This window comes from Sander lucioperca, chromosome 2, assembly GCF_008315115.2.
Source record: "Sander lucioperca isolate FBNREF2018 chromosome 2, SLUC_FBN_1.2, whole genome shotgun sequence".
Lineage (NCBI taxonomy): Eukaryota > Metazoa > Chordata > Actinopteri > Perciformes > Percidae > Sander > Sander lucioperca.
In genome coordinates this window covers 30425281-30450169 of record NC_050174.1, presented here as the reverse complement: position 1 = coordinate 30450169, position 24889 = coordinate 30425281, and the positions used below count along the sequence as shown (strand labels likewise).

The following is a 24889-nucleotide window of genomic DNA, read 5'->3' as shown; positions in this document are numbered from 1 at the left end:
GCAACACATTTAGTTTTAATGTGGGAATATTTGGTCCCTGTTTAGAGCTGTCGATACAAGCTTGAAAAAAACGTTTTATGAGTGATTGAAGTGACCCTGAATTATTTTGACAGCACTGAAAGAAATGTTGTCCCCCCGCCCCTCTGAATCATTCCCAAAGGTGACAGTGAAAATTCCCAAAATACCCCGGTAGTTAATCCCTTAGTTTTGGTGGAAGTGGGGATCCTCCCAGCAGCCATAATGCCACAGTGTTTCCAGAGGAATGTTACTGCTATTGTCAACCAGGATGACTCCCACTGGGAAGACACCCCCGCCCCTCCTCCTCACCCCTTTTACTTCCAACACAACACAATACAATGTGTTGCATTATACGTATGAAGGCATGCTACTGTTTTCGTAGCCTATGACCTTGTGACCATGAGCTAAGACCAAGATAATGAAAAGGATGACACGGAAGTCATCAGTTAGTCCCACAGCTAATACAGCTTTCTCTGCTCGACGACGGCTGGGAATCCTCACTTTTATTTTTTAACTCAGACAAAAGGTACCGGAGCAAAGCTTTTCATGTTGTATACAAGTTTTGTGTACAAATCTTCATTGTTGCTGTTGCAAAAATCTATGAAGATGTAACGTAGTCCCTGTTGGTATAACACAAAAGTGCACTGAAGTTGTAAAAGTTCTATAATTAGGGCTACAACTTACAACGTTTAGTCTATAAAATGTTAGTGGCTTTTACATTTTCTCAGTGCCCAAGGTGATGTCTAATGTTTGTTTTGTCCAAACTTTCTTTAACAGTCTTTCTGTTGTCTTTCATCACCTGTAGTAGCTCGGCTACTCTCTGCACCCAACACCCATTTGCTATTTAACAACTTCCTAAAGCTGTTTTAAGTTTACCGTATGAAGAAGGGAAGTTTCTTTGTTGTCATTCTTGGAGAATGGAAACTGCCCCAAGTGTCTGTCAGGCTGTCACACCTCTCCCGAGATTGTTTGAGTGTGAGGTGCTGCAGTGTTCTTCCATGTGCAAGGCTGATTATATTATATTTTATTTATATATATATATATATATAATAAATAAATAAATAAATAAATAAATAAATAAATAACCCAAAGATATCTGGTCAGATTTGTATTCTTTCATAAGATTCAGACACATTTTTGCCAATTTAAGCTGATTATTTTTGACTGCTTATGTACAGCTATTAGCTTGAATATAAACGGGTTTAAAAATGTTTATATTTAAAGTAGGGCTGGATGATATGATGATTTATAGCTCCAATACATTATATAAAAAAAGTCTCATATATATTTTTCCATATCTTTTTTCACAATGTCGGGAAAAACCAAGCGGCCGCACTGCGTTACGTCAACATTTAAGTGATTCAGATGGCGCTTTATGTTCGGATCCTTGAACGTTATGTTTATTTTGTACTAAAGTTCTTAATAAAATGAAGAAAAAAAAACGTACTTATTTTGTCAAGAACTTAATTCACACAGGAGTACACAAAAATAAGCTTTACCATGTGGTTATTTCATATAGACTATTTATTGAATTACCAGAAAACCTGCTGTATCGTTATCAAATTATGAAATGACTATCTTATCGGGATAGAAGATTTTGGCCATATCCTCCAGCCTTATCTGCACTTGTATCTGAAAATGTTATTTTCTTTGTACATGCCCACAGATTTTCGATTTAACAGGGGTTCCAGCACTATACATGTGTATACATGCTCCAAAGGCAGATAATGAAAATTTCTTGTGTATTAAGTTTTGTTTTTTAAAAAAATCTTTTGTGGGTCATGGTTTGAGAGCTGAATTTTTGCGTGTCACCAGCTCTCTATCCCACTCTTCTCTCTCTTTGTTCTAACATTTCCTCATTGCTTCCCCCCCGTGGGAATAAATTAGACTTTAACATTCAGGGATAAAGTGGCGTGCGGACAGCTTTGAGCGCTGTCAATGAGGAACAGGCAGAGAAGGAAAAAAGGGTTTCCTTTTGGACTGGGTTTGTGCCTCATCACTACTGTCATCCCCCTTCCTTCCCCATGCACAACTTTTTATCTCCCCTTCTCTCAGTGGAACACATCATTTAGCTGCCACTCTAATGGGATTAGTCCTCACTCTATACCTCCCTTTCTCTCTTGTCTTCTTTCTTCTCACATGCTCATCCCTATCCTTCAGTTCGTCTCTTTCGGGGTGCTGCCCCTGGAAGAGGTTCATCTCAATGAAAAGCGTTTTAGAGAGGGAAAATTGTGAATGAATAAGAATTAAATGTAGTATCTTAGAGCTTCAGTCACCTCATTTGGCCTCTGACCGTTCACTGAATTTGTTTGTTTAAACTTCCGTTGGTGTGTTCTTGTGGATAACCCTTTTTTGCATTCAAGGCCAAATAAACTCTTAATCCCTGCAGTTCGGTTGCTTTATCATCACAAGGCGTCCCAGCGACTGAGCAGGGATAACGGCGAGTCCCCCAGATAAGCATGTGTGATATCCCTGATGATAAATGACATTAAGGCTAGTTAATCAGTCCTAACCACTGATGTCACCACATTAAGCAGTATGGTCCTGACCTTACCATTGATAAACAATGAGGCCAGCTGAGAGAAAACGGAGAAGCTCAAAAAAGCCAGCCAGTGTCCGGGCCAGCTGGGGAGGTGGTGTGAATGGACTAGTATATTTCACTCATCACATTTAAATTTGATGTTTTTCTTCTTACGTTTAAATTGACATTTTTCTCCTGAGGTTTACAGAAAACACTACGATAAAAGCAACAGTAGCACACTAACATTAGATGAAGTAATTACATAACCATTAAATGATAAAGGCCCAGTCACACCAAAAAGTGGCACAGCCAAATAAACTGTGCTAGAAGCTTGTTGATGTAGGAACAAATAGACACTATGTTTTAACCTTTTTTAAACTGGCTTTTTAATTATATTGATCGGCTCTAATTGTGATTTTAAGATCGCTTTTATTGTGCTTGGTTTAAATCCGCACAGCGTGACTCTCTCACATACGTACAAGTTCCTCAGTCACCTGTCGGTTACACAGTCAGTTGCTGCCTTCTGTTCGTGTCTCATTGAAGACAGTCAGTCATGAGATTTTAATCAATTAAAAGACCAACTGCTTTCAGAAGCCAAGCTGTGATGATTTAGATAAAATGGAAAACATTTTATCTTTTGGAGGCGGTTTCATGCTCATCTTGTGGTTGAAAGCCCACTGAGGCTGGCAGGTGTCGTGACGCTCGGCAGTCTTTTTGTTCCCGGGACTCTGACCATGGCACAGCTGGGCCTGCAGCCCCTAGAGATAGAGAACTGGCTCTTGAGGGAGTGCTGATTGATTTTGAAAGAGCTCCATTTAAAAATACATAAATAAATAAATAACCTAGGCTGATTCTCCATTCAAAATGAGACAAAAATGATTACCGGTAGTTGTGTCACTCATGGACAAGATATCCTGTTGCATGCTTGCGTGACAAATTGCTACAAAAGAATGTGTCCCCCATTTAAATGGCTCCCCTCCTCCCATCACATCTATGCAGCTTTGGCTCATTTGGGGTGCCCGAGCAGCGTCTTTATACATTAGTGTAACCCTCCCACCGCCATAACTCAACCTTCCCCTGACATCCAGCGCAGCGTGGCCCGTGACTCATTAACACCATAATTGGTCCAGCAGCTCAAGTGTTTATGGCGGGCCAAACAAAAAGTCTAATCAAGACAGACAAGGTTTGTCCGGCTCTAAAAACATTCCTGACATAGTTATGTGTTCGACCAGCAGGCTGCCGGTAACAGACACGTAGCTGTCAATCCCTGCTGTCATCAAATACCACAGAATACATTTTAAAGTGAATTTTGAGATTGTGAATCATCTTTTGCCCTATGAACCAGTAGTTTATGTTTAAAGATGTTTTAACCAAATTGTTTGTCAGTGTTTTTTAGGGCTTTAGCTTCCAGTTCGGTGTCTGTTGTTAAAGTTTGGTGAAAGAGCCTGCTTTCCCTCCTTCATGCTGTCATCGGTTTAATTAGCTTGTTGTTCATTGTCTGGGTGCTGTCAGAGGAGAAGGGCAGCAGAGGACGTAGCAGTGGATCTCATTGGTCCTTCTCCAAAAGGTCAGCAGAGTGGGCTCACTTGGCACAAAAGCAAACATGGGAGCACTTAAAATGGGGAATTTCTCCCACAATGCCTTGTTGAGAGAGCTGAAGTGAAAGCCTTTGGGACCGACAGTCTCGTACCACAGCTACAGACTTCATCTGGAGTTGAATCTGGAGACTGTTCATTTTGAGACAAAGATAAATGCAAGAACAAGTATAAACAAGTTTTTTTTTCTTTTTTTTAGCTCAGCAAAAATGTGTTCCTTTTTAATTTCCTTTTTTTGCCATTTTTGCCTTGTCAGTGAAGATGGAGAAATGAAATGTGTAGCAAAATTAAATTATAGGCTATTGAATTATAGCCTAGGCCTGCCCAAACAATACAAGATAGGTACACCTGCACTGTCTTTTGCAATTCGATAAAACAGCTCTGCCATAAAACCTACCATACTAAGTTTATAATGTTCAGTTTTTCTTGACATGGTTGGAAATGTTAAACATGTTTTATTATTGAGGTCATTGTTAAAAGTGGTGTTATACTGGACTAAATCATATTTTTGTCCTCCAAATATGAGGGGGAAGAATATTAGATAAGCATTCCAAGATAGGAGAAAAACGTGCTCTGGTTTATTAACATTTCTTTAAACCAATCAGGGAGGCGAGCTCTGGAATTAAAATGGCTGTCGAGTGTGTGTGATGAGAATTTCACTCCAAAAAAAAGAATCTGAATATAATTTGATTGTCGGTTCTAGCTCGGAGGATGTTTCCCGAATCGACCGGAGTTTAGAATGCCAACACAAAGAAAGCGGAAGGTGAGGGACATCCGGTGAAACCTCCAGCAGCACCGGAACAATCCCGTAAATGAAACGTCGTCGATATAGACTAGATTGTACCTAATAAAGTGGCCACTGAGTCTATTTTTGTATAACATAGCCCATTTACCTTATACATTAGGTAGACATGTTTGGTCCACTTTAGTCTTTTAAAATATAAAACTTTTTCAATGTGCTCTGGACTAATAGAGATGCAACATGAAGTGGGGGAAAAAAAAACTTATGTGCTGGAGGACAAATAGCAAACCTGCAGAGACATTTTGAGTCTCATGGTGCCCCGTTAAGGGTGGTGGTGGGTGGCGTTCACCAGCCCATGGCTCCCCTCCTCCGCCTTAGTGACTCCAATCGAGAACTAAACAAATAAGAGGCTCCAGCCTGTCCTTGGTCAAGTGCAGGGCCGACAGAGGAGGTCATGTGTGGGGGAGGGGGCAGAGAGGGAGGTGTTGATGGAGGTTGACAGAACTGAATCAGGGAGCAAGAGAATAAAGAGAGAGAGAGAGAGAGAGAGAGGGGGTAGCAGCACAGAGCGCGAAACAGTGGAAGCTTCAAAGTGGTCAGTGACGGAATGTAACAAAGTACATGTACTCAAGTACTGTACTTAAGTACACATTTGAGGTACTTGTACTTTACTTGAGTCTTTTCTTTTCAAGCCACTTTCTCTTACTCCACTACATTTCAGAGAGAAATATTGTACTTTTTACTCCACTACATTAATCTGACCTCTATAGTTACTTTACAAATTAAGATTTTTGCGCACAAAACGCATGTAGTTTATAAAATACAATGTTTTATTATTAATTAAACTACCCAACATTATACAGGCCTACAAGCACAGCTGAAATGATTAGCCGATTAAACACTTAGTTGATTGGCAGGACTGTTTTGATCGTTTAGTTTCTAAAATGTGAGGATTTTTCTGCATCGAGTACTTTTACTTGTAATACTTTAAGTACATTTTCCTGATGATACTTACATACTTTTACTTAAGTAACATTTTCAATGCAGGACTTTTACTTGTAACAGTATTTTTACAGTTTGGTTTTAGTACTTTTACTCAAGTAAAGGATCTGAAGGCTTCTTCCACCACTGAAAGTGGTCCACGTGGTTTTACGTGGAGGGCAACCCAAACCAGTTTCTCAAATGTGAGAATTTGTAGCCTTTTTTTTTTTTTTTTTACATCATTGTAAATGGATTATCTCTGGGTTTAGGACCTGTTGGTTGGACAACAGAAGCAATTTGAAGATGTAATTATGGGCTTTGGTAAAAATGTTTTGGCTTTGTATTGACCAAACAGATTAATCAATGAAATAAGAAACTATTCAGGAGGTTACTCTGCATAGAAAATAATCTACAGCTGCAGTCCCAATCTGGACCCAGACTTTTAAAATAGATTGGAGCATTTTAAATGCATTATCTTATTTGAATCAACTTTCAGAGAGTAATGTTTGAATGTGTGGGAAACATGCATTTACTAACATATTATATTCCTACTTTTCTACTGTTGCCATTGCAGTTTAAAGTTTTTTTTTTTTTTTTTATTACAAAGCCACATACAGTTTCTGGATCTGAGCCATCTGTTTTTACTCTAGGGGGCAGTGTTGGGAAAAGAAGAGAACTGTGTTTTAGAGGAAAAGATTGTGTGTCCTGAACCGAGAGGATGAAGTCCTGAATCACTGCTCAGGGCAACTTCATGCTGCAGTGAGCTGAATAGGCTGATTAATGATATACCTCACAGTATCTGGAGTAAAGGGAAAAGTTATCCTTTCCTATTTATAGTCGGGTATTTGAGGAACAGTGAGTGAGAAAGTTGAAAACACTCCTTGGATCGCGAAGGATTGATCATCACCTCAATAAAAGAGCAGTATGCAATCCGTAAATTAAATACTACAGTAAATTATACAATTTAAGGTTGTTTTGGCTGAAAATTATCCTTATCATCCTCCAGAAATTATTACTGATGCAGATAAATGGCACCTGTTTTGTTCTTTGCAAACAAATTAAGTGTTATTACATCAAACAACCTGAAGGCTAACCAATAAAAGATGAGACAGTTTGGCAAAAACACCTTAAGTTGTAGTATGTCAAAGTTACTTAGAAGCAGCTGATTGGCTCTTTTAGCTGCAGGCAGAATTAGTAAATCTCAGAGAAATAAATCTTGTGGAGGTGGAGCACAGTGCCAGATTTAATGCCAAGCTGTCATCTAGGAGACTAAATCATACATCAGGATAATCACAAACCACATCTTCAAAATAAGTTGTACAAAGATACTGTGGAATCTAACACTGAGTGTTTTTTTTGTTTGTTTTTTTAGCCTAGAAATCTAGACGCACCCTAGCGGCAGCAAATGTAATTTGCAGCCAGGGTCAGTCTAGCAACTCTCCGTTGGCTTGCGAGCTGGAAAAAACAAATTCTGGTCAGGCCAATCACATCGTGTATAGAGTCGTTGGGCGGGCTTAACATAAGGATGGCGTAGGGATGGTTTTGCCGACTGGATACGGCAAAAGTTTAATCTATCAACTAGCGTTGCTCTGGTTGGCTATGAGTGCAGAGGGAATTTGAAAGACAACAGTTTATCCCGCCCCTCGGATTGAGCTCCGTCAATGGTGAGTTCCCAGACCCAACATCTTGATGTGGGTCTGGCTTGTCAGGCTAGGTTTTTTTTTGTTTTTTAATCATCATTTATATTTTAAATTTTGTGACTGTTTTGAGTTGAGAGTAGGAGGCTCTGTACAGCTCGGATGAGTGGCAAAGTTTCAACTGCAATCTCCTCGTTGAATACAACTCACCTGTATGTAAATGTGTTGTGATTTGAGAGTGTTTTTGGTAGCCACAGTACTTTAAAGGCGCCAGTGTTGGCGTCTTTTATGCTATGTTAAATCCCACATTTGCAAAGCATCTGAGCTGTCACTGAATTATTTTACATTATGAGTACACTATGCCGTAGGTTGTAGACTCAGCTGGATTTGGATATCTCTGCATGTCTCTCACACATGGTCCGAACTGTTGCTCTGTAATTTTAAATCCTCGTTCTAAAAGTAATTTTACACTCTGATGCTCTGGTTTTGAAGTTTGTTTCTATCTTGAAATCCATTTTCAAGCATCCTTTTTTGGTCTGGGTACGAACTGTTCAAGTTTCCTGAAAGAGATATGAGGTAAGAAATGGTCAGCCAGAGGAATGAACATAATAACGGGGGGTGTATAGTATACTTTTCTTTGATTTCCATAATTGAACTTGTCATTCTCAAATGCTATGTTTATCATCGTGCACAGCGGCTTCGGCTGCACCAGAGGAAGGATAGCAGGGAGTTGAAAGTGATGGCACCATAAATAGCTTGTGTACAGCAACAGGGCTGACTGAAGGTTGACTCATTGTCTCACTTTATGGACTACTGTATTATTGGTGCTCATGATTAAACACATTTGGGTCGAGATTTAACTTTTGTGACTGCTGTAGATTTATTAGTTAGTAGTTTATTTTAGTTTTTGGACAGAGACCGTCTCGCTGAACCTGTTGGTAAAGGTACAGTGCTTGTTTTCAACATTTTGAGTGCAAGATGTGAACTTTTGCTGTGCATCTCTTTTGGTTACTGCAAATACAGGTCTTCTCTTGTGGGCTTAGTGCAATCCGTCGTTTATGCACAGTACTGTTTTAATGCAGTTATTAAGAGTAGAATAAGAGTAGATTTACTTCCGATAATGACAGTGGCATATTTAGAAGGAGGTTTGGGGGAAAACAACTTAAATGTATATAAACAAATATAACCAATACTGTATTTGATGGGTTGACAATAATGGTTACCAGAGGATGAATCTTACTGACTTTGGTGATGCCCTGACTTTTCTTGCTGATGTTGACATTTGTAGTTTGGAGTGAAATGTTTTGACAACTGTTGGACGGAATGCCATGGCATTTTGTGCGGACATTCATGTTCCTCTCAGGTTGAATTGTAATATATTTGATGGTAGTTTGACTTTTCATCTAGCGCAGGGGTCACCAACCTTTTTGAAACTGAGAGCTACTTCATGGGTACGGAGTCATACGAAGGGCTACCAGTTTGATACACTCTTCTGAAATAACAAATTTGCTCAGTTTGCCTTTAGTTATATATGATTATTAATGATAGTCATCTATGTGAAGATACTGATCACGTTAATGATTTCTCATTATCAATAATTATCAACAATGACTTAACAAGGTGGGAAACAGATAATATCAATATTCAATTTTAATTTTTAGAACAGGCCTGAGGGCTACTCATGTGGTCCTTGGGGGCTACCTGGTGCCCGCGGGCACTGTGTTGGTGACCCCTGATCTAGCGCCATCATCAGGGCAAAATCTGAATTTGTCCAATACTTTGGTAAAAAAAACACATACGTGCAAAACTAAGTAGGCCTACCTTCCCATAAGCCTGAACTGTATTGTGCTAATCACTAATCGGAAAATGTTAGCATGCTAAATTGTCAAAACTCATAGGCTACCTGCTAAACAACAGCATGTTGGTACAGAATCACAGAGCTGCTAGCATGGCTGTAGACAGTCTTGTTGTCAAATGATCCTCTTTTTCATGAATTGCCTTCAACTGTGTTGAATTCACACAGAGTAGAAGGTTTTATATTAAGCTCTATTTTGCTTCAGAAGAAGCTTCCTCATCCTTCCTCAAGATGGGAAGTCTTTACTTTTTTAGCCACTTGGATGTAGCTGGAAGTGTTTTCTTTTCCTCTTCTGCCACACTCCTGAAAGGACTTTTTCCTTCCTGTATGTTCCTCCCTCCTTGCTGGGATAATTGAAAGGCTTTGAGGCCGGCTGAACTCAGCAGGCTCACGCAGGACATCAAAGGGAAACCAACTGTCGGACAGCACAAGCTGGGGGTCAACACCGCGGCTACAATGCTGCCAAACGGCAGTGAAAGTCAGTGCTGAGGCATCTGGCCGTAGTCGGCACAGCAGCTTCTTCTGCAAAGCTTCAAAGGCATTTCCTAATGAGCGCCAGATGCGGACTACCATAGCCACTGCTTGTTGTGCAATTATGCCGACACACATGTACACATTAGCACTTGACTGTTCCTACCAGCACAGAAACGTGTTGTACTTTATCTAGTTACTTTGCTTGTCTTCTACAGAAACATGCTGTATTTTATCTATACTTTCGTTGTCTTCTGTTCTTTCGGAGTTGTTCCTGAAAGAGACACCTGTGCACAATCATGTTGATTATCCACAGGAGTATAAAATGCTCTACATGCACTGCTGCACACACAGCTCGTGTTTTCATGCTACTGAGCCCCTTTCTAAAGCTCTGAATAAAAACATCCCAGTTTCTCTGGAGGCGTTTTCCCTCCATTAATTCTGTAGCCTCAGCTTTTTATTAGGGGAAAAACAAGCCTATTGAATATTCAGCGCAGTGGGTTTGCAACCTTTACAGCCCTCTCTTAACGTTTCAGGCTGTTTACTGTTGACACTGAAGTTACTTAACCCAAGCTTTTTCATGGTGGAAAATGTGAACTGTCGCACCACATCCTGGCAAGACTTTTAGGTGGTCACTTTATATGGCAAACAAATGGGTCTAGACACACTGTGTGGCATTTTGGCCTATTTGACAATAACAATGCTGATTGTTTTACATTTCTATCCTAATGATTTTGTAAGAAACCACTTGCAACTTGTACAGTCCCACTTTAGTTTTTTTTTGTTTGCAGCATTTCCAAACCAAGTGACAACCTTAAATTCTTGGGGCCCTATCTTGCACCCGGCGCAGCGCAAAGCCCGACGCAAGTGTCTTTGCTAGTTTAAGACAGACGCAGTTAGAAGATACTTTATTCATCCCCGTGGGGAAATTCGAGTGTCCAGCAGCTCACACGTTGTCAATTTCCCGTCCAGTGCCCACGTCATTTAAATGGCAAATTCACCTGCGCATGCTGGTCTTACAGGGAGGTGTGTTCAGGTGCATTCTTGGCATATTGCTATCTTGAGTCAGCGGGAAATGATCGCGCCATTGACCAACAAAAACCTGGTCTAAAGTCAGTAACGCAGCATTATACTGTAATTTTAACACCTGCTTCACCTCGTGGAATTTTGGTGACATAGTGCTCGTGCCATATATGATCTGCTCGCGCACTTTCACTTCACGCATGAGCAGATCAGTTTCTTCTCCTGAAAATCTCTCCTTCCTGCTTAGCATCATCATCTGCCATCATACGTACAAACGCACCTGGCTTTTAAAGGGAATGGGAAATGACACTCTGATTGGTTTATTGCATGTTACGCCCAAAACATACCTAGGATTAATTAAGACACTAAGTACAACCCTTTTCAACCATGCGCCTGGCACACGGATCCTTTATTTCTGCCGTTAAACTAGCAAAAGTGGATTCGTACACGCCCTAAACGCACCTGCGACAGGCGCTTCACGCCGTGCGCTTAGATTGTTAAAATAGGGCCCTTGATCTCACCTTGATTTCAGTGCAGCTTCAAACTTTATACTTATTTGCTATCATGTGGTTTAAAGCTGTTTGTTTGAGATGACTTTTAATGGTAATATTGCTTTTTTTCCTCATTATTATTTTCATAATGCTACATTATTTCAGAAACTCTTTGATGAAAAGTTGTTTCTTTTCCACTCCATTTTCACTTTTTTATGACAACAACGTGATGACTCGGTGCACTTTAAAATGTTGTGACAGACCTCATCGTACACTAAAATCACTTGATTTAACTAGGGTTGCTAATTTAGGTCCACCTGCGAGGTTGTCAGCTGTGTGTCTGCCTGGCACACTCTGTGTAGGACGGCCGATTTACCGTCCAGTCCTCATCAATATAGTAATGTGTCCCATATCACTCCGCTGTGAGCATCGCCCAGCAGAGAGCCACGAACTTAACATAAAAAAAGAGCTTAAAACGCAACTTGCTTGCGAATGAACTGGACAATGTAATGTAATGGACAATTCTGCTTCCAACCTGTAGGGGGACCGAAACCGGAAAAGTTCTTTAGTGTTGCTTTAAACTTAGCAAGTTTTTTTTTTTTTTTTGCTAAATTATTTAATTTCCCCCCTCATCTCTCATATCACACACACTTTCCTTCAGTACAGAGCTGCAACTAATGATCATTTTAATGATCAATTCATCTGATTATTGTTTTCTTTATTTTTTTAATTGTTTGGTCTATAAAATGTCAAGTCCTGATTCACTCATCGCAATTTAATAAAGCGTAAATATAAAGTCTTCATGTTGCCTTTTTTGCCAAACTAACTAACCAAAATATATACAATTTATTATCTCCTAAAACACCTAAGTTAGTAAATCTTAACCATGTTGAAGCTGGAATTAGGTAATGTTTGGCATTTTTCTTTGAAAAATTACTTTAATGGCATTTTTCCAACTGTTGACTAATCAATCCATTTCATAACCTTGAAACTGGCGTATGATCTAGTTGATTCAGTAATGTATGGGATTAATTTGTGTACAAAGTATAACTTCAAGGGAACAAATGGGCCTAATTAATTTGAGACTTTTGTCTCTCCTATAATTCACTGGACTCTGTGATTTGCAAAATGTATTGCCGTGAAAACAAAAACGATGATGTACGACTGTTTGATTGCTTGTTAGTTTGCATCTGTTTTTGTTTAGTCTTTCATGTTGAGTCGTATCACAGTTAATCATATAGTCGGCTGCCTTTTGAACACAGACACATACACACCTCCCTGTGGAAGAGGAACCTGACCCGAGTCACTGTAAATCAGTTGACGTGCACCTGCAGCTCCTGTCATATTTATGTAACAGCTGAGGAGGAACAAAGCGAGTTGTTCTTGTTTGTGTCGGCTAGCGTCGTGTTGTACCGGTTTTTCTTTTTTTTTTTTTTTCACACTTGTGAGTCCAACTTTGATCAGATCAGGCTACTTTATACATCAGTTTGTTCTGTTCAGTTAAAAGTGGATTATGGTAAGTAAAGATCAATTTGTAAACATTTACTCTAAAAGGTCTTAAGGACCGATTGATAGTTTGGTTTCTCCTCTGAATGCATTGAAACCAACAACTTTCTAAGCTGAATGATGCCTTTGTCACTACTTCTAGGATACTTTAGCAAATAAGCAAAGCAATTGATTGACATGATGCCACACTTGACTCGGACAACTATAAGGCTTTGACTTCTGGCAACAGTTTGTTAGCCAGTTTAGGTTGACTGATTTAGTTATTCAACTTTTTGAATGTTTTTAGCTTCGGTTAGTAAACTGTACAAACTCTGTCATACAGAACACAAGATGGGTCAAAATTAAACATGGGTTTTCTTGTGCGTGTCACCGTGGTCACTTAACTGCTGTACAAGGACGTACATAACATTACCTTTTGGTTGGAGGAAAATTACATTTGGTGCATTTACAGACACTTGTTTCACTCCACCTAATGCATCTTTTTGATGATAAAAATGAGCTTTCCCTTTTTGTTAGTCCCTCAATTTAGTATTGTGTACTCATGATTAACAATTTGTGTTCACTAATTATAAAATTCAGTTTTTTTGATTTGCTAAGTTACTTAATTTGCCTCTTAAATATATGATCAGACAAACACTTTCCTTCAGTATAGAGCTGTAACACATGATCATTTCAGTGATTAATTAATCTGATTGTTTAATCATTTGGTCTATAAAATGTAAAATAAAAAATGCTGATGAAATGCTGATCACAATTTCCTGAAGCCTACTTATAATGTCTTCATAAAGAACAAAGAAAACAATGTGAATCATTGTAAGGTTGCAACTTATGATTATATTTTCTTATTTGTTAATTTGAATTTTTTTTTAATCATTTTGGATCAATGAGTCAATTTAGTCTAAAACGTGAAGCAAAAAACTGCCATCACAAGTTCCGAGAGCCTAAATATTATGTCTAAGAATCGTTTTTGTCCATCAGTCAAAAAAAAATCTAAAATAAAATGTTCCAGGTTTTGAAATGTGTGAATTTGCTGCTTTTCTATGTTTTATATTATTGTAAATTAAATGGAATAGCTTCATGTTTGGGACTGTGGGTTGGACAACATGAGCAGTTTTAAGACATTACTAATGGACGCTTTCATTTTATAGATTCCTTATTTAATCATGAATTGATTAACACATCTTTTTATTATGAAAGATCATCTCTGTTGGTTCCAGATAAGGTGTCCGCGGCTCAGCTTGGTTAAGATTTGGTGATTTATGGCTTCCTGTTTACTCTGTCTTCACCTTCAGCCACTGAGGGCTGAAGAGAAACGCTGCTTGTTGGTTAATGTGTAACTGCTCATGAAAAGGGTTTATGTTTACGCGCTTATTGTCTGCCTCATTAGGTGTATTTTTTCTGCCACGAGTTGAAGGTTGGCGCAAGCTGAAGAGTGGCCACAGGTTGTTGACCATGTTAGCTGGCCATGCACTTTACCTGGAGGCCCAGCGTGGGGGTCGGTTCTACATAAAAACAGCCTAAAGTCCTCTTTCCTCTTATAGGACACAGATCGTTTGGCTGTCATCTGAGGAAGTTGTCTAATCTTAGCTGTGAAACTTATCCCCCTCGCTCAGAGGGCTGCTGGGTAGAAGCTCGTTGTCGGGGGGGGGGGTCTTCTGGACTCAGTCAGTGTTTGCTACCTGCGAGCTGTGGGAGGAAGTTAGAATGAGAGTTACAGGTAAGATGCATGATTGTTAGAATAGCAGATCTCAGCGTTTGGGGTTAATGCGTAACAACAAAAGAAATACATGACCACAAACCTGTTTGGAATCACGTGTTATATTGACGTTTTTCCTTCTTTCCTTCAATAATGGCTTTTTTAACAGAAATAAAAACGGTATCGATGTATAAACATTTGAAATAGTTTAGGCCCCAAAAGAAGAGTAAATAAATGATTCAAACTTCCATTTAGTCAAAGTCCCCACAGTGTTGCATGACGGAAGAATACTGTTGAAACTTAAGATTTAGAATTTGTTTTTTTAGTCCAGAAAAGCGTTGGTGATCCTTGATCATTTTTGAACCACAACGGTGCAATTGGACTATAAATATTCTGGGAACCAGTTTTTTTCAGGGCCTCAGCAGTCTACTCAGAGATTGAATAGGTTTGAACAGGGATATGTCAGTCCATAGAATGTTTAGCTGATATTCCCTGATCCAATTCCAATAGCGCTAACCCTAGACTAGCCTTCTATTCCTATTGTAAATAGAAGAATCGCTTTGCCTTCTGATCCAGCCTAAAAAAGTATCTTTTTTTTTTTTTTAATGTTAACCTGACGTGATCCCAAATTCTGAAAAACATGTTTTAGTTGGAATCAATTCTTCAAACATCTGCTGGATAAAAAGGTCCATAAATATGTGATAAGCCTCACGGCCCGTTTTAACCTCCTGCATGTGACATTGAAGTCTTAAAAAGAAGTTTCCACCCAGTTTTACTAAGTTATTATGCAACAAGCTGAAAGCTTATGTGTTTCTGAGGGTATTCAGAGAAATGGTGAACTACCAGCACGTGGAGTTGTGAATTATGAGTAGAAATGTGAATTCCTCGATGTGTTGATCATTAACTGCATGTCTTGTAGCAGAACATAAAGAGGAAAAGTGCAGACTAGTCCTTTAAAATCTTTGTAGGACAGGAAGGTTTATTGTTAAAGAAGTATTTCCCTGCTGGAAAGAGGGTCGTTTCTCGCTTGCAAGGTGGAGGAAAGTTTCCCATAGTTTAATTACACATACTACAGTACCAACTTTGTTATGATACAAAGCTGGTTGGAAATTGGTCAAAAGTCCTAAAGTATCTATTTAAGCTTTATTGTTTGCACACACAGCGAGTGAACTTCATTATATACAGTCCATTGATCACTCATGTGGTTTTATAGATCACTCTACAAAACAATACCACCATCTTTTTATTTTTAAACCGCTTTTACAAAATATAATATTTACTCCCAGTAGCAGTGGCCATTAATACAAAACATACAATATGACAACCAAGATTTTCTAAATATTCTTTGCCAAATACAACCTTTAATTTTAACCAACCAATCAGTTTGATGAAGCCGCTTTACTCTAATATTTTCTGCTATAGTGCGTGCTTGATGTAACCTTATTCTTTGGTACCGGTACTTTGAATCCAGATCCATACATTTTGGCTTTTGAGAGCATCTCGTCTTTCCTTTTGTCAGCTTCTTGCAGACTTGCTGAATAAGTGATGCTGGTGAGGATACACTTTTTCTATTTCATTTGCTTCATATGTGTACTGTATCTGAGGATTTCCTGCTCCTTCCTCCAGGTTGGCTTTCTTGCAGCCCATGGAAACAGACGCTTGGGAGATGTTTGGTCAGTCTAATGTTTTTGGATTGATTGATCGTTTTTGCATGAAGTTGACAAGAAGAGCTTGTATTTTGGCTCAATTATTCTTTGAGTTAATGTCTGTAAAAGTCTTAAAGCTACACATGCACATCAACACTCAGCCAGCATGAAATATTTTTTTATTTGCTTTGTTAAACTGGTATTAAGGGTGAACATGCACTTTGTTTCTTTTATACGCGTTTGTAGTACTTTTGCGCTTGTTTTCGTCTTCATTATGGAGAATCATAATTCTAGTTAGTGTCATGTTGGTCCCGTCTTTGTCTCTCTCTCTGCACACGTATTATTGGGATAGATGTCATTTATGTTTAGACCGTCTGTTCATGCTGACAGCGTCCGTTACATAATAAAAGCACCTTGACTCTTTGCTTCCTAGTATTAGTTTGTGGTATTAATTCCAGTGTTTTTCTAAAGAAAAGCAATATTTTTAATGACCATTATTGTTTCTAAATTCTTATCTAGTCAGAGGCTTTCTTTCTCTTTTATTTTGGTCCATCTACATTCACTCCTTCCACCTGTCATTGTAAACAAACTTTCAAAGGCTTTTGGTGCTTCTGCTCAAAAGGAACCTCGTCCTCTTCCTTTTTTGTACCCTAAAGTGACAGATTTTTCTCCGAATGACCCAATGGCACAGTGTAAAATGCAGTTTAGAGGCTGCTAGAGGCAAACCCGTTACTTCACATGTTGTTGCTCATTTTAAATGGGAGGGAGAGTAGCTCAGCGGAGGAGAGACTAAATAGATTTTGGTCTATTTGGGTCTTTGGTCTTTCGGCTCTGTATCAGATCTATAATCAGTCCCCAGGATGACGGACAGTTTGGAGTTAGACACATGGGCCTAATGCTGTTGCAGCGCTGCTTTATTTGGATGTAAACAAGGATTTATATGTGCTGCAGAGGAGTGAAAGCTCGCCTGCAAAGTGACTACTGACAGAGTGACCTTGCAGATGTTCCCTCAGACTCATTATGTGGCCTAAGGTCTGATCAAATGGATCAGAAGACTGCTATTAAGTTGTACCTCTGAGATAGGTTTGCATTACTTAACACAGGAATTCAACTTTCATGTAAAAGGTCACTGAAGTCTTGAGGTTTCATAAAATTAGCTTGTCAATGTTTTGTTAAACTTCCAGTAAACCGAAAAAAGACTAAATATTTACTAAATAAAAAAGCACCAAATTATTAGTGCGCACATTTTAGAGTTACTTCTCTAACATGTTCCATTATATTTGACATTTACTATGACATTTAGTAAATAAAATATCACTAATAGTGGAATTGAAGCCAGTCTTATTTTCCTGAGGACCCTTAAGGACCCTCTTAAAGACCACTAGGGAGCCTGGAACCTATTTTTGGAGCCAGTGATCAACAGGCCAGAGAAACCGAGGTCAGTGATATTGCTAGTAAATAGGGTCTGAGGTCATAGAGAGTATAAAAAGAGGCCTGGGTCTATCTGAGCCAACCTTGTCTGCATCTTTCTCCTCCAGATGCTCATTTAACAAACCAGGCCTCTCTGTGGCCCATGAAGTCGACATTTTCTTTCCCCTCATGTTGGCTCCTTTTTTCTTTTATAAGAAGAGAATAGCTCTTTTGTTCCTGCTCATAATGTATCCATTGATGATGACCAGGCCAGTGCACACAGGACCCCTATGTTCATAAATGTCAGATGCAAACACACCTGTGAAAAAGCAGAGGTCAGCGCTGTCGGTCATTTAAAGTGGGCTTCAGCTTTCACAAAAAAAGGGTTTTATGTAGCAGAACATACAATACGTGTCAGAGGGAGACCTCTCAGTACTGTACTTATGTGACGTTTTGAGGTACTTGTACTGAAGTATTTTCATTTTATTCAACTTTATACTTCCTCTACTACCCCCTACTACATTTCTATGGGAAAAGATTGTACTTTTTGCTCCGCTACATTTGTTTGACAGCTTTGGTTACTAAATACTTTTCAGATTAAAATTTTACTTAAAAATGCTTTAACAACACAATGTTAAAGATTAAACCAGGGGCTCCAACAATTTAGACTCTTGACAGGAAAAATAAATCTGTCAAGTTGTTGCTCCTTGTCACATTTCTATGATCTGTTAGCAGCATCTCCCCTCTAAACATCTCACGTGGTTTCATTTAAAAACCTGTTTGAGGCTCAAAGACGTCAAATTATCCAACAAATGAAAGAAATACAACAATAAATACAGATTTGTGTATCACAACTTTGTTTTTTCTTCTTTCCTACTTTCCTACCTCATTAATCATCTCATGACCCCTCCAATTTATCTGGTGACCCTGGAGGGGCCCGGCCCCTAGGTTGGGAACCCCTGGGCTAAACTAGCTAACTGTATAAAAAAAGTAGTTAACACTAGCTCCACCTCGAGCAGCTACAACAAAATGCTACTTACAGTACACATAAATGCATCAGTATTAATAATGTAATCAGTCACAGCAAAATTAGTGACTTCTGATACTTAAAGTAAATGTGACTTATAATACTTTTTACTTTTACTAAAATAGAATTTTAAATGCTTTTAATTGTACAGTAATAAGTATTTTTACATTTTGGTATTGGTACTTTTATTTAAGTTCAGGTTTGGAGTAACCACTGGTCAAACTTGGCAATGTTTGAAACTTTTTCTGGTATTTTATGTTGTTAGTTGATGGGACATCATTTCATGTTGTGATGATTTCTGCGGAGCTCTCAGATTTAAAGACACCTGCTGTTTAACCTGTGTGTATGTGACCCCCTATAACTAACTTAATTTGCTAGTGAAATGTTTCCCTTTTGTGTTTTGTCTCAGTTTGCAGGTTGCATGGTAATCTGGACTTGATGCATGGCAGTTGCATGACCGCAGTAGGTCTTGTTGTGGGACTGAGAGCACACAGCGGCAGCCATGGCTCAAACCATGCACGTGAATGGCAATGGCCCAGGTAAACCAACCCTTTTGTTACATTATTTTCACCATGCAAAGTTTAATCTTTGGGATTTTGATTGCGCGTGTATTGGTAATGCTGTAGTGTCGTCTATTTTACCTTAAAGGACAAATCGGGTGCAAAGTGAACCTAGGGGTTAATAACACACATGTACCGAGTCAACCGTTCTCTGCGATTTTGTTTTCATGCTAATCAAATGTGACCAGTTTTATCAGTCGAACGACGAACGCCGTGCAACCAGTAACCAGTAACATAGCTCAAGCACGGCGTTCTTCGACTGGTCGTGACGGTTTTCCCAAGATGGCGCCCGCCTGTATACCTGAACGGTACTGTCTTTCTAAACTATCTTTTTAATAAACTGTCTGTACGCTTACAAAGTTCTCAATGCTTCGGTTTACATGTAGGGACCCTCATTATGCTACCGTGGAAGTGTGGTGCTATTTTGAGCCTTGTTAGTGGTATAGAAGTAGCGATTTCTTTTTACTTTACCCGTGCCCCGACGACTAGCGTTATAAGCTAATTAGCGGTTTGCGATAAAACTGGTCACATTCGATTAGCATGAAAACATATCCCAGAGAACGGTCGACTCGGTACACGTGGTATTAACCACTAGGTTCATTTTACGCCGGATTTGTCCTTTAAGTGAAAGTAGGATCTTTCTCTGCTACGTTTGGTTTTACACGAGCATCTTGTTTGTCATACTGAATCATCACAGTTGTATTGTAGGACCAGTACTGTTTGCTCCAGCACACTGTTGGTTAATAGTATATTCTTTACATGTAAAATGATTCCTGGCTGCCTCATGAACAACATGTGCTCATCTTTACTCAAATAAACTTGATGAGGATACAATGAGGCTAAATGTAGATTAGGTATCCAGTTTCGGCCTTACTTCAGGCATCACGGCTGTCTCTGTCTTAACACCACACAGAAGTGAAATCTATCCACCCTTGCATCAAGAATTTAGAAAAAGATGATTTAATATTGTACCTGAAGTTATCACTAATTTTTTTTAGGCATTCAAATATGAGTTTACGTCAGTGAAAGTTCTGATGAGTATATGTAGTATATGACATGTTTGGCTTAGTAGCATCTTGCTAAGTGTATTATTAGCAGTAGCATCAGAATGAATGAGCCACTGATAGATCACTTATGTCTAGAGTTTAGTGACATGGTTACTACTCAATATATTAAAATGTTTGTACATCAGTTTGATTATTTTATATGGGATTTTTGCATTCATATGCCATACTATGAAATCTGATGTTGCAAATATGGGATATCACATTTAAAATAAATCAACGTTAATTGCTTTGGACTGTATTACCTGCAATTATTCACATTAGACAAAAAGTAAAACCATAAATAAACAAATAAAACCTAATATTTGTTTTTTTATTACAATTTTCTCTGTATTAATGTAGATACAACATTTTGGTAAAATAGTACATGATATGATAGACCAGTCCACAGTAAGTCAAACAACCCTAGTTGTATCTTTCAGTATGACACATTCATTTTAATGAATATCATAGTCACATTTAATGGAGTAGAAGTGAATTCAATAACCTTTTAAAAGTATCTTTTCTTTTGGATGCATTTGTTCATATATTCTTCACGTAAAGATCTCACATACTTGCAGGAATGTTAAACATTAGCTTAAAATCACATTTTATCCAAACTTATTTGCTCCTTTTGTAAGGTATTTCTACACCTCATGATTCAGAAATACACTGAGGTTGTGTTGGTTCACACGGCGCAACATGTAGAGAAGACTTCACGCTTCAGTGTGAAATAAACGCGGTCAGCTCCGAACACACACACACACACACACACACACACACACACACACACACACACACACACACACCTGCAGACGGCTGACAAGCTTCTTATTTCCAAAATCCTTCCAGGAATGCACAGCATGCAGGACAGATGCTTTCAGCGTCAGTCTGCCACCTCCATGTATATACGACTCTGAGATGATACCTTTTTGTTTTAAGTATGTAGATCTTGTCAAGAAAAATGTGTGGATTCACTTCGAAAGCTAAGCACTCAACAGTGTTTTTATTGTAAATTTTTACAGAATGTGAAAAACGCTGAGACATGCTACGCTAACACAGCTAACCTCCTGTAAACTGTATAAATAGCTTCTCTGCGGTGTTGGCAGTTAACACAGTGGTCACCTGCTGCACCGAAAGAATTTCAAGAAGACGGCGAAAGTTAACCTTTTTAATGTCGAGATGCTTCAGTGTAGTGGGTTAGGAGAACTGTCCATTTTAAATTGAGTTGGTGATCAGGTAGTCGGCCTAATAGCTTGAGGAAAAACCAATCTAACATTGATTTCTCTGCTTCTGTGTTGTTGGTTTCAGAAGCTGAAATATTGCCAATTGTGAAGTTTTTGTTTTGTTTGCAGTATGCAGTTCTTTTAAAGGGACACTTCACCGATTTTACACACAGTTTAGTTTATGAGGTGTACTACTCAGCCTGTAAATAATGTCTTTGTCAAGTCTGTTTTCTGAGCTTGGGATTTGGACTTTTGTATATTTTATTTAATGGAAATGCAAACAAACTGGAGGTGTGGAGTTTGAAAGATGTAGACATTTACTGTGCAGGTAGAATCTCATGAAATGGTAGTGAGTTTCATTATCTGTTCAACATGCAAAGATAACAGATAGCGGTACATCGACTTTATGAAAGTGCAAAGAACTGGAAAAGTGAAATATCACATTTACATGCAGATAAATAATCATATCTTAATCAGTTAGGTTTGGTATTGATTGTATTTATTTTTGTCAATGTCCTTTGTCTCTGCATAAAATCGCCACCATGCACAAAAACAATAGCTGGTCCTCCACATGCAAAATGCAAGATACACTGCTATCAGTTTTCAGTTAAGAAAAGGAAAATTAATTTTATAAAATAAACAAGAGCAGCCAAACCCAGGTGATTCATCAAGATGAGAAGGGTATGTATGGACTTATCTAACTCTGGGGGATACGGTGAATAAGACAAAGTCCCAATAAGTCGGCGTGTTCCTATGTCTATAACAGCATTGTTACAGACATAATAGGTGGTTTAAGCCTCCAGTCCACACAAGACAATACTATTGCCTTCTTTAGTTTGTAACCAGTTTATTTTGCAGTAAGGCTTCTCTCAGATGACATAACTGCCAAATGTGGGATGTGGTACTCCTCAGTGCATTGAGCAACAAAACATTAAGCACATATTTCAACTAAAACCTCAGCTGATTTCAATTTAACTTGAGAAATATTCACTGCATTCAGCTGCAGGACTGATGTCTTAAATACTTTTCTGCAGAAATATTTGCTGAATGTGGTCCTCAAAACTGTTTTTACTTTAAGTAGGAAGTCCTAGTCAGAGGAAAACTGATTTAAAGTATCAGTGATCATTATGCGCATAATGTCAACATTTTTATAAGACAATTACAAATTAGGACGATCTGGAATGTGATTTTTTTTTTTTTTTTTTTTTTTTTTTCTGCTGCTAAATCAACATTGAAGAAAAAGCCAAAAATAAAACCCTGCAACACCAAAAGCATCTTCCCTCATGCAGTGAAGTTGTCTAAAATAAAAACCCTGCAGAGGCTGAGTCATGGCTCAGAGCAGACCATCATAGCTTTGGCCTAACATGAATGCCACCAGTCTGTTGTGGACAAGAAAACCCACAGAGGCATTCAGAGTCGTGCCAACGGGTCGACCCCCTGCAGCACATTCAAACCCACTAAAGTGGTTTTGTTTCTGCAGCAAGGGACAGTTACCCAGCTGCCACTTGAAATAACCCCTGATACTGTGCCTCATCACTTTATTATTGTATGAGTCTGTGTAAGTGATGGTAGCTTATTATAATGTGGGCCAAAGGGGAAGAGCACTGCGTCTTTGTAAACTAAACCAGATAATGGTTTGTTTTATTCACTGGACCGTTGGTGTCTTTACACAGTGTTTGATGAATAGATGTAGAACTGGTTTGTTTAAGTGTGACTAACTTCAGTGTGCACTGATCGGTTTATTGTCAGCCGTCTGCAGCCAGAATGCATGTACAATTCAGTAGTCCCAACACAACGCATGAAATGCAATGTAATGAGGCAAATTGGGTCCACATTGTGCACTACCTAAACTATTTTATTGCTGTTTTATGAGGCATGTTAGATATGAACAGTTTGGCCTTATTACATTTTTTCTCTTGATTTTCTGTTTTAACACTTATCACAATCTAGTTTGAAGTTGAGGGACCACCGTTCATTAAAAAAAAAAAAAAAAAACAATACAGGCCTCAACTGTTGGTCACCATAACAACACCAGTCTGAAATGACCAGAACAACCTCAAAATATTCTTCACATAGCAAGATATATTGTGGTTCACCTCGTGGATAGTATTCCCTATTTCTTAATGGTGTTTTTGGTTCATTCTTCCCATGTTGCAGACCTGTTCACTAGAAATAAACCAGTCTGCACACTCACTTAGTGTCTGATTGTTTTGCTTGACCATCTATGAGAAAAGACTGAGAGGTTTTCAAACTGCCTCGATGTTTGCAGAGAAGGACCAAACATTTCCTCCCGTCTGCATCATCATGTACAGAGTTAAGTTGTTGAATTTGGCAGCAGAGTCTGGCACAGCCCTGTGACTTTCTAGAAGAAGCTAATGGATCACAGTCAGCGGCTCTGCCCTGCTCAGTCTGTCCTGACTGTGTTCAGTTTGAAAAGGGCAGGAATGTGCAGCTTTAATGTCTTTTGTTTTGTTTCCTGTTTTTTTTGCTTTTATATATGAACGGATGTGTCTCACTGTTCCTGGTGTTGAGCTGATGCAGTATGAGGTGTTGATCAAACGTTGGCTCTACTTTTCTTGTGAGTAATTAGGCGTATAGACAGAGCATGCAGGCAGAGCCAGGAAATACCAGGCTGGTTGAATGAGAAGGGACCTGTGTGTGTGTGTGTGTGTGTGTGGGGCCACTAGAGTCCTCTCCACCCGGCACTTGCATCATACTTTGCTCTCACTCAATGTAATGCACAGAATGTGAGTGCTACAAAGCTGTGTGTATGAGACCAGTACAACTGTATAACGTCTCTGTATAATGAGTTTGTGAGGAAATATCTGTTGATACTCTCTGCTCAGAGGTGCAGTTTTCCACTATTTACTGTTGTTGTAATGAGTTTCATGTCAAAATGAAGACGGATAAATCAACAAAATGTCTCTGTACCGTGTTGGGTCACCACGTTGAGCCTCCAGAACATATTGTGATACTGTATATTATGGTAATGAACTGAGGGATTAATAGTTTCAGCATTTACCAAAACCGCAAATCTTTTAACCCACAAGCATACATAAAGAAGCTCTGTACAAAACATGTCAAATGTCATGCAGACAAAAAGAAATCTGTTGAGCTTAAGAACTAAACTTCAACCAAATAATTATGTAATATCACCTTTTTACACTGACTGACAGAATGCCCATCAAGTGCAATACAAGCTGCATGTTTTGTAGCATTGAGAAGCCTGAAATGTCTAAGTATATATGTTTAGTTTTCTTAATAGAAAAAGAGATACAGAAATAATAAATCAGTGATTTCCGTGCATGTTTTAATACCAAACAACTGGCAGACACATTTAGACCTGTAGTCTCATTTATAAAGTCACTGATGGCACTGTGGATGTTAAATAGCTTTTGTCAGCTCTAAATTTAGACTTTTACAGAGCCAGTGCCAAATAAG

The 24889-nt window shown here is 38.8% G+C and overlaps 1 protein-coding gene across 6 annotated transcripts in view; it reads left to right on the top strand.

Annotated features, from left to right (window-relative positions):
* kank1a (KN motif and ankyrin repeat domains 1a) overlaps nt 1–24889 on the top strand; it is a 58581-nt gene that overhangs the window by 12830 nt on the left and 20862 nt on the right. For 4 of the 6 annotated variants that reach the window (XM_031305214.2, XM_035996047.1, XM_035996051.1 and 1 more), the window contains one exon: nt 19029–19158. In XM_031305214.2, the coding sequence (XP_031161074.2) occupies nt 19122–19158 (37 nt within the window). In that variant the 5' untranslated portion in view covers nt 19029–19121. Of the gene's footprint in view, nt 1–12657; nt 12851–14502; nt 14558–16162; nt 16210–19028; nt 19159–24889 lie in introns of those variants that run through there. The other 2 variants (XM_035996052.1, XM_035996059.1) reach the window with 2 other exon arrangements.